This window comes from Pipra filicauda, unplaced genomic scaffold, assembly GCF_003945595.2.
Source record: "Pipra filicauda isolate LSUMZ 115617 unplaced genomic scaffold, ASM394559v2 scaffold312_size1046226_pilon, whole genome shotgun sequence".
NCBI classification, from domain to species: domain Eukaryota; kingdom Metazoa; phylum Chordata; class Aves; order Passeriformes; family Pipridae; genus Pipra; species Pipra filicauda.
The window spans coordinates 796,382-810,305 of record NW_024104435.1 but is presented as its reverse complement, the minus strand read 5'-3'; the positions used below and the strand labels follow the sequence as shown (position 1 = coordinate 810,305).

At 47.0% G+C, this 13,924-nt stretch overlaps 2 protein-coding genes across 4 annotated transcripts; one reads left to right on the top strand and one right to left on the bottom strand.

Moving 5' to 3' along the window:
• The first annotated feature begins 722 nt into the window (after positions 1–722).
• Positions 723–6,369, top strand: CCNA2 (cyclin A2). Its single transcript, XM_027741824.2, has 8 exons — positions 723–906; positions 1,001–1,220; positions 2,117–2,232; positions 2,555–2,778; positions 3,324–3,528; positions 4,254–4,367; positions 4,633–4,766; positions 5,185–6,369. The coding sequence occupies exons 1-8, from the start codon at positions 778–780 to the stop codon at positions 5,234–5,236; spliced, it is 1,194 nt and encodes a 397-aa protein (XP_027597625.1). The 5' UTR covers positions 723–777; the 3' UTR covers positions 5,237–6,369.
• Positions 6,370–8,578: 2,209 nt separating this feature from the next.
• EXOSC9 (exosome component 9) lies at positions 8,579–13,659 on the bottom strand. 3 transcript variants are annotated; one of them, XM_039383516.1, is made up of 13 exons: positions 13,550–13,659; positions 13,242–13,336; positions 12,516–12,635; positions 12,321–12,423; positions 11,772–11,909; positions 11,587–11,669; positions 11,142–11,274; positions 10,597–10,685; positions 10,262–10,408; positions 9,713–9,903; positions 9,327–9,405; positions 8,932–9,033; positions 8,746–8,833 (listed from the first exon to the last, which is right to left on the bottom strand). In XM_039383516.1, exons 1-12 carry the CDS (start codon positions 13,613–13,615, stop codon positions 8,955–8,957), a joined length of 1,323 nt encoding a protein of 440 aa, XP_039239450.1. In that variant the 5' UTR covers positions 13,616–13,659; the 3' UTR covers positions 8,746–8,833; positions 8,932–8,954. The 3 variants fall into 3 exon arrangements, with proteins under 3 accessions (XP_027597604.1, XP_027597612.1, XP_039239450.1); XM_027741803.2 differs by lacking the exon at positions 8,932–9,033 and having other exon boundaries at positions 8,579–8,833; positions 13,550–13,658; XM_027741811.2 differs by lacking the exons at positions 8,932–9,033; positions 13,550–13,659 and adding an exon at positions 12,716–12,815 and having other exon boundaries at positions 8,579–8,833; positions 13,242–13,331.
• Positions 13,660–13,924: the final 265 nt, after the last annotated feature.

Below are 13,924 nucleotides of genomic sequence, written 5' to 3'. Positions count from 1 at the left end.
GAGGCCCTGGCACAGGTTGCCCAGAGAAGCTGTGGCTGCCCCATCCCTGGAAGTGTCCAAGGCCAGACTGGACGGGGCTTGGAGCAACCTGGGCTAGTGGAAGGTGCCCTGCCCATGGCAGGAGGTTGGAATTGGTTGGTCTCTAAGGTCTCCTTCCAGCCCAAACCGGCGGGTGGATTCTGTGATAAGCTGAGATCAGGGAGACTCAGCTCAAGGCCATTTCCCCTTGTGCCCTCACCACAGGCACGGTGGCGGACACCGACCCGCACCTCCCTACACCCTTCCTTTAGGTAACGGCAGAGAGCGCGAAAAGGTCCCCCCGAGCCCCCTTTTCTCCAGCTTAAACACCCCCAGCTCCCTCAGCCGCTCCTCCTGGGACACGGTCCTCTAGACCCTTCGCTGGACATGCACGTTTCCCACACACGTTTCCCGGGGCCGAGGCCCGAGGCGCTCCCCTCCCTCCCTCTCCTGCGGGCCGGGGGAGCGGCTCAGCCCCGGCTCTTCCCCCGTCACGGCCGCTCCCTTCCTTTTTTTTCTTTTCCCCCTCTTTCCCTCCGTCCCTCCCTGCGCGGCCCCTCCCGCCCCATCCGGCGCGGCCGTGACGCCCGGCTCGCCCATTGGCCGGTTCAATAGTCGCGGGCTACTTGAACGGCGCGGGCGGCTCCAGGCGCGCCCGTCCCGGCCCCGCCGCCCCGGCCCCGCCGCGGCGTTCCCCCCGCCGTGCTCTCTCCCCGCTGTGTCCCCGCACGCCCCTCCCGGCCCCCCCCCGCCGCCGCCATGCTGGAGCAGGAGAACCAGGAGAACATCCCCCCGCCGGGCGGCAAAGCGGCGCCGCCGCCCGCCGGCCCCCGCGTGGCGCTGGGGGTGCTGCGGGGCGCGCAGGAGCGCCCGGGGCTCTCCCTGCAGGTGAGGGGGCCGGGATGTGAGGGGTGGGGGGAGCGGGGCTCCGGGGCGGCGGGGGCTGTCAGGGCCCGGGCGGTGACGGCCGCTCTCCCCACAGGCGGCGCGGGGCGGCTGCGAGGGCCACGGAGCGGCGGCGGGGAGGCACCAGCCCTTCTCCATCCATGTGGACGAGCCCGATGGGGAGCGGGACCGGCGGCCGCGGGGCGCCCCGGCGGGGCACAAGGAGGACGCGGCGCTGGGGCTGCGTGCGGCCGTGTGTGTCCTGGGGGAGCGGCGGCCCCTGGCCCCCCTGGGCAACGCCATGGAGCTGAGCTTCGGTACGTGACATCCCGCGGCCCCGGGGCAGGGCAGCGCTGCCTCGGTGTGCCCTGGGCTCCCACCTGCTTTCCCCTGAGCGCCCTGCCCCCGGCAAGCGTGGGGGGTCGTGCCGAGGTCTTACCCGGGAAATGGTTTCCAGAGCGAAATGGGGGGCTGCAGGTCCCGGAGCAGTTCGGGACACAGACGGGTCTGGTTTGCCTCAGGAGCCGGTTTGGTTCCTTCGAGCTGGTCACCATGATACAACAGCTCTTCAGTCCATTGCCTGAGCCTCTGCGCTTTTGTCCCAGGAAGTTTTATACTCTTAAGTTTACACTGTAAGTTTAACTATCAATACCTCATGAGAGAAAACCAGATTAAAGACGAGAGCAGGCCTTAAGGCCTCACCCTTTGCTACCGCTACAGAGTTAGATGGGGACTTTACTCAGTCAGATCCTGAGGTGTAATAGACTTTTCTCCCAGGAAATACCCTGTAGAGGTGCAAGTATTTCTTCCCACTATATGAAAGATGGGAACTGCCAGATCCGTCTTCTGTAAGACTTGTGTGAATATCTGAGGGGTCACTTCATTGTGGTCCACTTTGCAGTCTACAAAAAGCTCTGGGACTCCAGCCCTGTTTTAAGCCACACTCTAAGGTTGCAGGATCCACATCTATGTAGCAAGGTAACGCGGGATGGACTCAGCACTACGTAATTGCAAGAGAGTTTTCCATCCCTTTATTCTTAGGGGGAAGAAGAGAAAGGGGAAGGGGAAAAATCCCTGTTACCGTAACATTTTGGCTTCCCTAGAGCCTCCTCAACTCCCAGTCTACTTGAGAGAGCCTGCACAAGGTTCCCTGTGCTGTTGAGGGGGTGTTCTGATGGTGCCCATTTTAACATGGCTGTTATCCTCTGCTTAGACTCTCCAAGTATTATGGATATTTCAATAACCTCAGAAACCGAAGAGACAAAACCCAACGTTAATAATGTGCCAGACTATATCAGCGAAATCCATACGTACCTTAGGGAAATGGAGGTGAGCTGCTGTCTCTTTTCTAATTTGCTTACAGCTTATGGGGGAGGGGGTTGGGTTTGGGAAATGCATCTAAACATGAGTTACTACTATAGTGACTAAATTAAAGCTTGCTAGAAAGGGAGAAATAAGATGCTGTAGGCATAAGACCGGTTTATTGTGCCATGCACTGAATGGAACCTGCAAAGCAAGAAACATAACTTACTGATCCTGAACTTACCATTATTTACTTCTGATTTGTTTAAACTATGGTAAATTGAGCTTAAACAGTTGCTTCCCTACCAGTGCTTGGTCCAAACTCAGCTTTGTCTGTCTAAATCTACAGGTGAAATGCAAGCCTAAAATAGGCTACATGAGGAAGCAACCTGACATCACAAACAACATGCGGGCTATTCTTGTGGACTGGCTGGTGGAAGTTGGAGAAGAATACAAACTACAGAATGAAACCCTGCACTTAGCTGTAAATTACATTGATAGGTTTCTTTCTTCAATGTCTGTTTTGAGAGGAAAGCTTCAGCTTGTGGGTACTGCAGCCATGCTGCTTGCATCGTAAGTGAAATTACTTCATTTCAGATTCCACCTGCCGGTCTCCCACGGATGGAAATCTTGTGGCTATCACTGTTCTGCTGCCTATAGCCGGGCTGACTCAGGAGGGCTTCACACTAGAATAAAAATCAGGAGTTATGCACCTAAAAGCTTGGCAGTTGTCTTTGTAGATTGCCCTAGAGTGAGGATTTATCCTTTCCAGCTGCAGCAGCAGGTATCTAAAGAGTATTTGAAGTATGCATATGCATAAGGCATGTGAAAAGAAAGTTTGGCTTGCACCAATTACTAGTTTAGTGGGTTCTTCTGGAATTTCAGTAACTCCAAGTCCCAAACTGCTTAGTCCTAAAATATCAGGCTGTTGTAGCTCTCTAATTTCAAGTTCTGCTGATTCAAGAGCTACTGAACCAAGTGCAGGAAACATGTTTGGTGCCACTGCCAGCTGCTTCCCAAGTCAGAATTTAAACGAGTGTGCTCACTTTCATTAAATGTTGCTGGTTATCTGGTTTTCTAGCACTCGATTATTTACTCATAGCTATTTCTCCTGGCAGAAAGTTTGAAGAAATCTACCCTCCCGAAGTAGCCGAGTTTGTCTACATCACAGATGACACCTATACCAAGAAGCAGGTTCTAAGGATGGAGCACTTAATTTTGAAGGTTTTGTCGTTTGACTTGGCAGCTCCAACAATCAACCAGTTCCTCACCCAGTACTTTTTACATCAGCAGACAGATGCTAAAATGGAGAGCCTCTCAATGGTAAGTAAGAATTACTAGCTCAGCCCATGTCACTAGAGTGTTCCATTGCAGATATATATATATATATACATTATTAGGAAGTGTGCTCCTCCAGAAGTGGTGCCACACTACTGGAAGCTAATGCTCCTATTGCACTTACTGTTTGGGATACTCCATTCTTATCAGAGGCTGGCACTTGGCCTGGCTCAAGCGTGCACACTTACTCAGAGCAGGCAGAGATTAAAGAACTTTAAACTGGGGGTTGTTTCACTGCTAGATAGAAGTTTCCCTCTCTCTTGTCCAAAATTGCCACACATACCCACCCACTTTGGCTAAAAAGGGCTTTTGTTTTGGTTTTCCCCTCAACAAGCATCAAGCTCTAAATCCAGAGGGTAATTTCTAAAGCAGAGCACAGATAACATTTCAGCTAAAGTTTTAATAAATCCTAGCTGTATGGTAGCTACCAGAGCTCCTAAAACAGCAGCCTTTGTCTCATTGTGCAAAGGTCAGACCTGACTACGTTCTTTCCTCTAGTTCTCATATATCCCTAAATATAAAATGTGCTGGAAAAGCATGTGTTGGGAACACTTTAGCAGGAGATGATAAATGAAGTAGAAACTAATAAAAGCTGTTGCTCCAACTGATGGTAGGATTGTAAAGCTTAAATTAGGGTTCTGGTGCCACTGTTAAATGATCTTCCTCTTCCTTTTGGAAGTAGATGACTCCCTTTCTTGTTTCCCTTGCAGTACCTTGGGGAGCTGAGTCTAATTGATGCTGATCCTTACCTGAAATACTTGCCATCAGTTATTGCTGCTGCAGCATTTCTTTTAGCAGACTACACACTCACTGGACGAACTTGGGTATGTAGCACTCAAATGTGAGCCCTCACGTGCCTTTGTGTGTTTAGTGTATTTGTACACAGTTCTGAATGCTGAGGCTGGGCTGCAGGAATTGCAGCTCCTCCGTGCTCCTGGGCTGTTAATTAGGGATTGCTCCCTCTGGTATTTGAAAAGTGGGATGGGGGGTATTACAGTTTCAACAACAAACCAAAAACTCCACTGGAGGTTGTCAGCATAAGCGAACAGAACTGTTCCAATATCCCTCTTCTTTTCCTTTTTCCCTCAGCCTGAATCCCTGTGCAAAGTAACTGGCTACACCCTTGAAGACATCAAGCCTTGCCTCATGGACCTACACAACACCTACCTCAAAGCAGCCCAGCACACACAACAGTCCATAAGGGAAAAGTACAAGAGTACAAAGTGAGTATCTCTAGAGATGCTGGGAGAAGCCAGGGGTGTTACACCTGAGTTGTGCTAACACGTAACTGCTTGTCAGGGTGTGGGGTGCACCTTGAGCCTTCAGGCAGGCTCCGCTCACCAAACCCACCACTTCAGTGAAATGGTGATGAGACTTCCCCAGGTTTTTGCACGGTGGTTTGTTGAGCAATACTTGGTGTTCTGTCTGCCAGAACCGTCAGGTGGAAACTGGAGGAGTTTTCTTGATGTTCCTACAGTTGGTGATACCTGATGCTCCTAAAAATCTCTGTGGGCACGGCCACCAACGAGCCCCAAAGTGTTTCCTGCCTTGTGGGCGATGTTGCTGCAGTGTGTGTGCTGCTCTTTGTGGCAGACAGCACTGGAGCAAGGTGACATCCTGCGTCTTTTTTTCCCTCTCTAGGTACCATGAAGTATCGCTTATTGACCCGCCAGACACACTAAACTTATTGTAATAATCAAGAGACTGATCTTTTCAAGAGATGTATATTACCAGGAAATGATGTACAGTTTTAAACATGGTTCAGAATTCTAGATGTGATCACTCAGAATACAGGCTTTGATGACTTTAATTATGAAGTTAGTTTTATGAGGGTTTAATGTAAATCTTTTGTACATGCAATCTTGTTAAAGAGTTTTAACCGTGTTTTTATCCAGATGTTTTCTTCAGGCACAGAATTAACCATGCAGACTGTGTGAGGTCTGAGACTGCCTAACTACTTATAGCCTAAACGTTAATATTAGGGGTGCACTATTATAGTGGGGCTTTTTCTCCTTCTGGGTAAGAAAGACTTGGGCTCCACAGCAGTACTTGTAGCATTTTTATACTGTCTAGTTTAAACTGAGACTTAGCATAGATCCAAAGTGTGGCTTCATGTCTGTTATACCGGAAGAAACTATATGGCTGTGAGGAGAACACCTTGCTGGAATGGACTCGTGAGCCTCTTTTAGGATGTGCCTTGTGATTTAGTGCCAGAGCTTCATCAGGCTGAATGCTCTGCTGCAGGGGCTGCACAGTTAAAACTCCTACACCAGTTCATACTTCTCACTGCCACTACATAGCAAATGGTCTTGCTACAGGTATTTTCTTGTGCATGTGTAAAACTGATACTAATAAACCCACGGAGTTCCCAGGGACATGTTAGCTGTCCCCAAAGCCCATCAATACCTACTAAAAAAAAAAATGAGTCTTCAGTCTGCTTACCTTGGACCTCTTTAAGGGTGGTGGAGGGGTTAAACTGCAGGAGGGTGAACTACTGCTCTGTGCCCTCAAGGGGAGGAAATGTCTTCTGGCATGGATGGGCTACATGCAGAAATGTATGGATTCTGTACACCCCTCATGCTTGGAGAGAGTTCCTCCGCAGCAAAAATGCAGACCAACTGGTTGTATTTTTCCTTAGTTCTGGAACTCTGTTACATGAGCAAACATAATCAGCATTAGATCCAATGGATGTTTACCTTCAGCCTGTGTAAATGGAGTGATGCTGCCCTGTACCTGCTGTTCTCTGCATGTAAAGCAGTGAGTGCACAGAAGTGGGGTTGAATTAAGCCATTCCCAGGTTGGCCAATAAACAGGTTTTGTATCTGATGTTATTGGTCTTGCTAATACCTTAAAACCACTGAGGAGAAGTACTGCCATCTTAAACTGGCATTCATTTCTAAAGCTTTTTGGCAAGGTGATACCTTTGCGTCTGACTTGAAGCTGATTCAACGCTGTCTGTCTGCTTATCTGGGCACCCAGTAGTGAGCAGTATAAACTCTCCACAGATGTCCAACAGCTGTCAGGGTGGGAGCTATTTAATTTTTTTTAAATCATCAGCCCTCTGTCAAGCTGGCAAGCACATTAATGCGAGACAACTCACAGGTCTCATCTCAGTAACTACAAACGTACTGTTCTGCCCCCACCCCTGCAGTCTGAGCCCTCCGTGAACCACCTCAGTTACAAAACTATCGAGTGGTGCTTATCCTGTCAAAATATGCAGCAGAGGAGGCCTTTTTGGCCAATATGAGCTTCTTAAGGTGCACTTGGACTTTTATGCATGTTCTAATGTTTAATGGGAGAACAGTATTTCATTGGTCACTAGCCTTTATTTAGCCTAATTTCAGTAGGTTGCCACTGTAAAAGCTGAAACTATCTGGGGGCAGCCTGCACAGTGTATCATGTCTGGTGCTTAGGATTGGAAACACTCTAACCTTGCAGGGGTGAGAGTTTGTATATACAGGAATGTGTTTTCCACGCTCATGACCTTGGAAAGATAACTCACAATGCTGACTGGCAATTATTACTTGAAGACAACAGGCCACGGCACTCTTCCTGAGAAACTGGGTTCTGTCTTCCCTTTCCTTTTAGTGGTGTATTCCAAGACTACTGAGAAATATCAACATTGGAAAGAGGGTCACTTAAAGGAAGGTTTTGAATTATTTTCCCCAGAACAGAGCAAGTAGCAGTACTGAGGTGAACGGACTTCAGGGGGTTTCAGTGTTAATTTACTGCCTAATGAAACACCTTTGCTCTAGTTTCAAGGAAGTCGTTCTGTTACTGTTCCGATAACACAGAGAAAAATTCTTCCATGCTCCCTCAGCTTTACTTTTACCATATCAACATGCCTTCCTCTATAGCCTAACAAAAAAGCATCAGTCCTGGGCTGGCACCTCTGCCCAGCATGACTATGTTCCTCCCTCCTCACTGGCAGCTCTTGCTGCTGCAGTACTATCTTTTTTCCACTGCCTCATTTTCTGAAGTTAACATGGGACAATTCCAGCTTTTGCTATTAAGCTTTGAACAAATTGTACTGTACTACTGTTAAGCCTAATCATTAACTTCTAGTCCTTTCAAACAGAAGGCTCTAAGGAATGTAGCAATGTTATATGTGAAGAGAGAAATAGCAGTGCAAAGGCTGTTCTTTTTTCTGAAGAAGTTTACAGTCCGGTGGTACCATGGAATTAAGAAGAAACTGCATCTTCACCCGTTTTTGTACTCAGGACAGTGACTTTGGGTTGGAAGAACTGACGCTAAGAAAATGCACTGGGTTAGCAACAAGGAAAGAGAAAAGGTTTTGTGTGTTGGTCCCATTCTAAAAGAGCACAACTTGACTAAAGCTTTGCATGGCTGGGAGCAATTTTATATTTTCTTTTACATTAAATTCTTAACTTCATTTGGGGAATGCAACATCTGCAACAGTAACTTCTGTTCACAGCTCCTGTAACACTGAGGTCACATGTAAAATAGCCCTACTTTGCTCTTGTAAATACGTGTGTGTTTCCAGTGTGACTTGTTTTCAAACAAAGCGCCCAGATCAGATATTTTGGAACCTTCCTCATCTCTTTGTTTTGCCCAATTCTAAGTTCAGAGCATAATTCTTTGCCTATAAGTTCAAGAAAGCATTCCTGTCTGTTGCATGTAATATTTAATTAAACTTTTTAAGAAACTCCACTGCTGAAGTATGAGTCGCTTCTCTATTATCCTGCAGAAGTTCTATGCTAGTTTGTTAAGTACATGGATTTATATTGCTTTTTATACAAAGCAGTTTGAGTAAAAGGTAACACGTGCAGGGACATGGGCAAGATGATCTCAGTCACAGCACATCACCTACCCCAGTGAAGAATGACAAACTCAACAGCTACCTTAAGAGAAGCTTTACCTTGGTATGAAACTTTTCCTTTTACCACCTGAACTCTGACTGTGCACAGGCTGTTTTGTTAAGAAAATGATGCATCTTGTATCTGCCCTTCAGGATGTGGAAGTTGGTTCAAGATAACTAGAGAGTTTTTACTGCAGCTGGATGCCAACCATGCAATTTCAGTTACAGGCAATTTTTTATTTAAAGCTGTGTACAATAGTTTTAACATAAACATAAAAGCAGAACCAGAGATGAGGGGGGGAGAAAATAAAATTATCTACAAAAATAATCTCAGTAATAATACACCAAATTCCATATTGTACAGCATTTCTGCAGGAGGGATGATGGCTTTATCGAGAAGTTCTCTTCTTTCTTCTCCTTTTGTTAAATGCTTTCTTACTTGTATTTTCTGGTTTCGTGCTGGTCTGTGTTCTGTGAGCAAACAACATTTGTATCAAAGGAATGTACTGAATAGTTTTACTATTTCAAAAGAACACAGGATGATCATCCAGAACTGGGCAGCCACCCACCACGCTCGGAGCCAAGGTCTAAGTTAATTTCTGGGAAGTGCACTGCACACAACAACGAGGTTTTCCATGGCTAGTGCAGGGACACAGCAGCAAACCTCACTTCTGGGAGATAAAACTTAACATTAGCTCTAGTGTAGCATGCAGAATCTCTGAAGTATCTCTTTGGAATGATTAAGATTAGTCTGTCTATAACTATTCCAGGCAGCTGAAGGCCAGCCAGGCTCTGGCCTCCCCAGACAGGAGTGAACTAGCCCAGATTTAAACCTCCTCACTCTCAGCTATCTCTGTTGTCCCGTTGATCAACTGAAACCTTCCCTGGCCTTGCCGAAATCCTGTCCTTCCTGGAAATACTCCTTACGAACTCCTCTTCCCTCCTAATTTCACAGGATGGTTACCTTGTTTTCCTTGGTACTTCCTGTGGTTCCAGAATGACAACTTCTTCCTCCTCGCTGTCAGACAGCAAAATAGGTTCATCTAAAAAAACAAACAACCCAATCAACAACAAACTGCTGATCAGTCTTGTACAAACAACTTCTGTAACTAATAACCGCTTTCAAAGTAACAAACATTCAGACTGGCTTACTGATTCATTTGGAGCCCTCCCTATACTACAGGAATCAAGTTTTGAAGAGAAGTGACCAGGTGAAGTAGAAACAGCAAATGTGTGAAGTGGCTTTTTCTTGCTAAGAACTTCTTAGCATTTTTAATCTTAACATTTTAATTCTAGACTTTTAAAGTGATATAATAGGCATGTCTGATATTGAGATCAATAAATACTTACCCTCCTTAGTTTCCTTCATCATATTTGCATCCTCAGTTTCTGTCTTCTGACATTCAAAAGCAGCTGCTTCACTTTCACCTTCCTCTTCTGCTGCTTCTTCCTTCTCAGATTCTTCAAGGTCTCCCCAAGAGTTCTCTATTCCTTCCCCAATTTGGGCTGTCCCAGGAGTGTGCAATATTGGATTGGCAAAACTGCAGGAGTCAAGAAAAATCTTGGTGTTTGCTGGTAAAACTCTGTATTCTGAGAACAAACCAGTTTGATTTTTAAGGTGTATCTTTTCTCTCTGGTGGAGAACAGCCTTAGCAGGGAGTTAAGAGTGCCACTTCTCCAGTTATTGTAATAATCACAGTTCCGACCACAGTTTTACACTTTATACAAGGAATTAAGGTACCTAAAAGCAGTCAGAACCAAACCCAAGATGCCGAGGATGTTTCCTCTGAAGGCTCCCGAATCTGTGAGGAATCTCGGATGTGTGTTTAGCTTGTAGCAGTGTTAATACAGAGGATGGGAAGCCTGGTTTTCCCCTGGATAATACCCCAGAAAAGATACACTTCAGAAGGAGGGTCAGCTTTAGCGATGATCTCTCCTGCTTGTTCTTCCACGTTGTTGGTGTCAACAGCAGCACTCTCCATTTTGAAGGCAGTGATCCTTTGGTTCGGGATAGATTCCGCGAAGCCGAACTTCCCACCTTCTTTCCTAGTCATTCAGGGACAGGCATTATTTCAGGATGTTCCACGCCTAAAAATGGTTTCTGATTTTCAAATTCAAATATACTTGCTATTTAAATCAAAGGCAAGTGTAAGCGATTTGCTGTTCAAACTACAGGTTACATTTTAGTGCATTTCTTAAAAATACCCATTTCCATCCCTTCCCAAAACACTCACCTGGCTTTGTGGTCGTTTTCCAAGGCTTTCTGAATGAGTTCTGTTATTTCTGCGACTTTAACAGCTGTTATTTTACTGCATCTCAGAATCTGTTTGTTATACACACAACAACAGTTTAAGACCATGAAAGCAAGGTGTTTTTAACTAAAACTGTAGAACATCATAGGAATCACAAACACTTAAATCACAGAAATTAAAAACACTTTAAAATATGGCACCTCAGCATGAGGGACTGGATTCACTAAGAGTTATGCAAAAGATTAATACACACCCTGCAGCCTTTCCTCAGAGTGCAATGGGAAATAATTTACAGATTCCCTCAGCCAAATCATGGTGGCGGGGGGGGGGGGAAAGATGCAAATCAGACCAAAAACTATGCCTTTTCAACACTTCTTCCACAGCATGGTACACAGTGCTATGCTCTTCCACTAGGACTAAAAATAAATAATCTTTTCCGATAAAAGATTGATTTCTCAGCTTCCAAATGTCAGGGATATTTCCATATCAAGACTGCAGCACAGGAACTGCTCAAGGCAAAGGTTTACCTGGTCTTGCACCAGCATAACCACTCCACTGGACTGGATGGTACAAATTTCCCGGTGTTTGTTCATGGCAATCACAAGGAGCCCATCCATCACACGCTCCTCGCGTTCACTCGGATCCACCAACAAATAGGTCCTACAATCAGGAATACAAGGCAACAGTAAAAGTTTGAGGCAAGTTGCTACCGATTAAACACAGGAGTTGGTTTATGTATTAGTAACTATGGGTATACTCCCCCTGAAAGTTTTCTACATCACCTGTGGAAAGCTGCTGGTTAGTTACACTGTGCAGAACAAAGAAATATCTCCCCCTGGCATTTCACCTCAGATAAAATCTTTTAAGAAATCAGCTTGTCAATATAAGTATTCTAAGGACTTTTCTACGTTTGAAATAAATTCTGCTTAATTAACAATAAGCTGTTGGTGTCAAAAGACTTCAAAATCTTACCCTTGATGGAAGAAGGCAAAAGTGACACAAATGGGCATGTGGTGGATACTCAGGGGGACAGGATCACGTTCCTCAGGAGTGTACTTTGAAAGGAATCGGCCCAGAATACAGTTATTTATGAAACACATTTAATTTTAAAAGGTCACACTGTACAAAGATATTGAGGGAGATTAAATAAAACTTACCACGGTTACTTCCTCTCCTTGCACAGACACATCTGGTCTGCGAAAATGGCACAGAGCTACAATTCCTGCTATGCTGGCAGCATCAGTGATGTTCCCATCGTGGTTTAACAGGTGCATGTCCAGGCGAATTTGCCAAACCTGGGAAAAGTACAGAACTGCTTGGCAATCCGAGACATTATTCTACAGAAGGTGCTGTTCTTCAACACAAGTTCATTTTTTGTGCCATAAAAACAACCAGCATACATTGCTCAGGTCTTTGCTTAAGAAGATGGAAGACCTCAGTATATCCCAAGATACCCAGTGCGCCAGATTTAATTATGACAAAATAGGTAACACTTAAGTACAATTTACACCTTATTCTGCAAAGAAATGTTCGAGTGTGCAGGGTCCAAACCAGTTCAGAAAACCTATGCAGATACGCAAGCTAAAAATACCTGTCAACCTAAAATCAGCATTTCTACTTTCCAAAATAAGACAGAAATCATCTTAAAACTTGAGCTACATGCACCTATTAGTTTAAAAACACTTTGAATTCGTAGGTTTTCCTACCTTTTCGCCAGCAACAACGCAGAGAGATTCAGTATCTATACATTTGGAATCTCTCAGGCATCGCTCTAGTAGTCTGTTCAGTGACACCAGTAACTCAGATTGCCTGTTAAAACAAAATTAAGTTGAATACGATCATGCTTCAAAACAGTGGCTCTTCTATCATCCATGTTTAGTCATTTTAAGACAGCTCCCTACCTGCCAGGCTCCAGCCCGGGTGCAGCCATGGGGGAGAGCTCCAGATTAAAGAAGAGCACACCTTCTGTGGGCCGATTTGGCTTGGGGGAAACAAGTTCACATGAGACCTGTGCAAGAACCCTGCAAATGTAAATAAACCATCAGGTCACAGAATTTACCAGGAAAAAAAATCTCCTACCACTAGGAACAAAATAGCATACTTGGAAAAAAAGCACACAATTAGGGTCTTAGTTTGTAATTCTCGGTCCTGACAGGTTCTCATTCAAAGCTTTCCATGAATATTTGAACTCCGGTCAACAACTGGAAGAACCAAATGTAGGAATTAGAACACAGTCCTATCCTTTAGGATTAAAAACTGACTCCCAACACATGAGAAACTGTAACGAAATACTTATATAAGGGGATATATTTCACTTTTCCACATGCAAAAAAAGAGTCGTTTGATTTGCGGAAGAACGCAAAATCAGCGAATAAGGGGATGAAAAACTGGAGTAATTCTGCCATTTGTAAATTATTTGTAATCACAACCAACACGGAAACCACTACTCCTCTATGGCCCTACCCTTGAACTACTACGACTTTTGGGCTTCGGGAGTTAAAATCCGTGCACAGCGATCCCCGCGGGCTCTCACAGGCGGGACATTCCACGTTCGCCCCGGCAGGTTTGGGAACCCGGGGCTCCATCGCCCCGCGGGAGCCGCGGCCCGGCCGAGCCCCCGCGCCCACCTGGTCTTGCCCAGCTCCACGATGCAGCAGCCGCGGTCGGCGCCGAAGGACACGCGGATGTTCCGGTAGTCGTAGCACTGCCGCCCGTCCAGGCGCTGCGGGGACACACGGACAGGCACGCAGACACACAGACAGGCACACAGACACACAGACAGGCACACAGACACACACGGGGTTAACGCGCCGCGCCCGGCATGGGACGGGATGCGACGGGGCGGCGCCGGGGTACAGCCACGCCAGTCCCCGCTGCCCGGGTGCGGGGAAAGGGGAGGGGGGAAGGTCCAGGGCAGGGGGTGCCGGCGCCGCACCTTCCTCTCCTGGATGGCGCGGAGGAGGAAGCGGCGCTCGCAGTTGGAGAGCGGCGTCGCCTTCATGGCGGCGCCGTGAGGGGGCAGCGCGCGAGGGCCGAAAGGCCGGAGGGAGGGGGGGGGGAGAGCGTGGGTGCCGCGCGCCGCGCCCGTGCGTCATCGGCGCGCGGCGGTGGCGGGAGCTCAGCGCGCACGCGCAGGGAGCTCGAGCACGGGCGGGTCCCCCCTCAGGGAGGGCCGCGGAGCGAAGGGGTGTCCCGGGATGGGAGGGAGCCATCGGGAACATCCAGTGCGGCTCCTGGCGCTGCGCAGGACACCCCAGGAGTCACACCGTGTGCCTGAGAGCGTTGTTCACACGCTTCTTGGGCTCTCGGG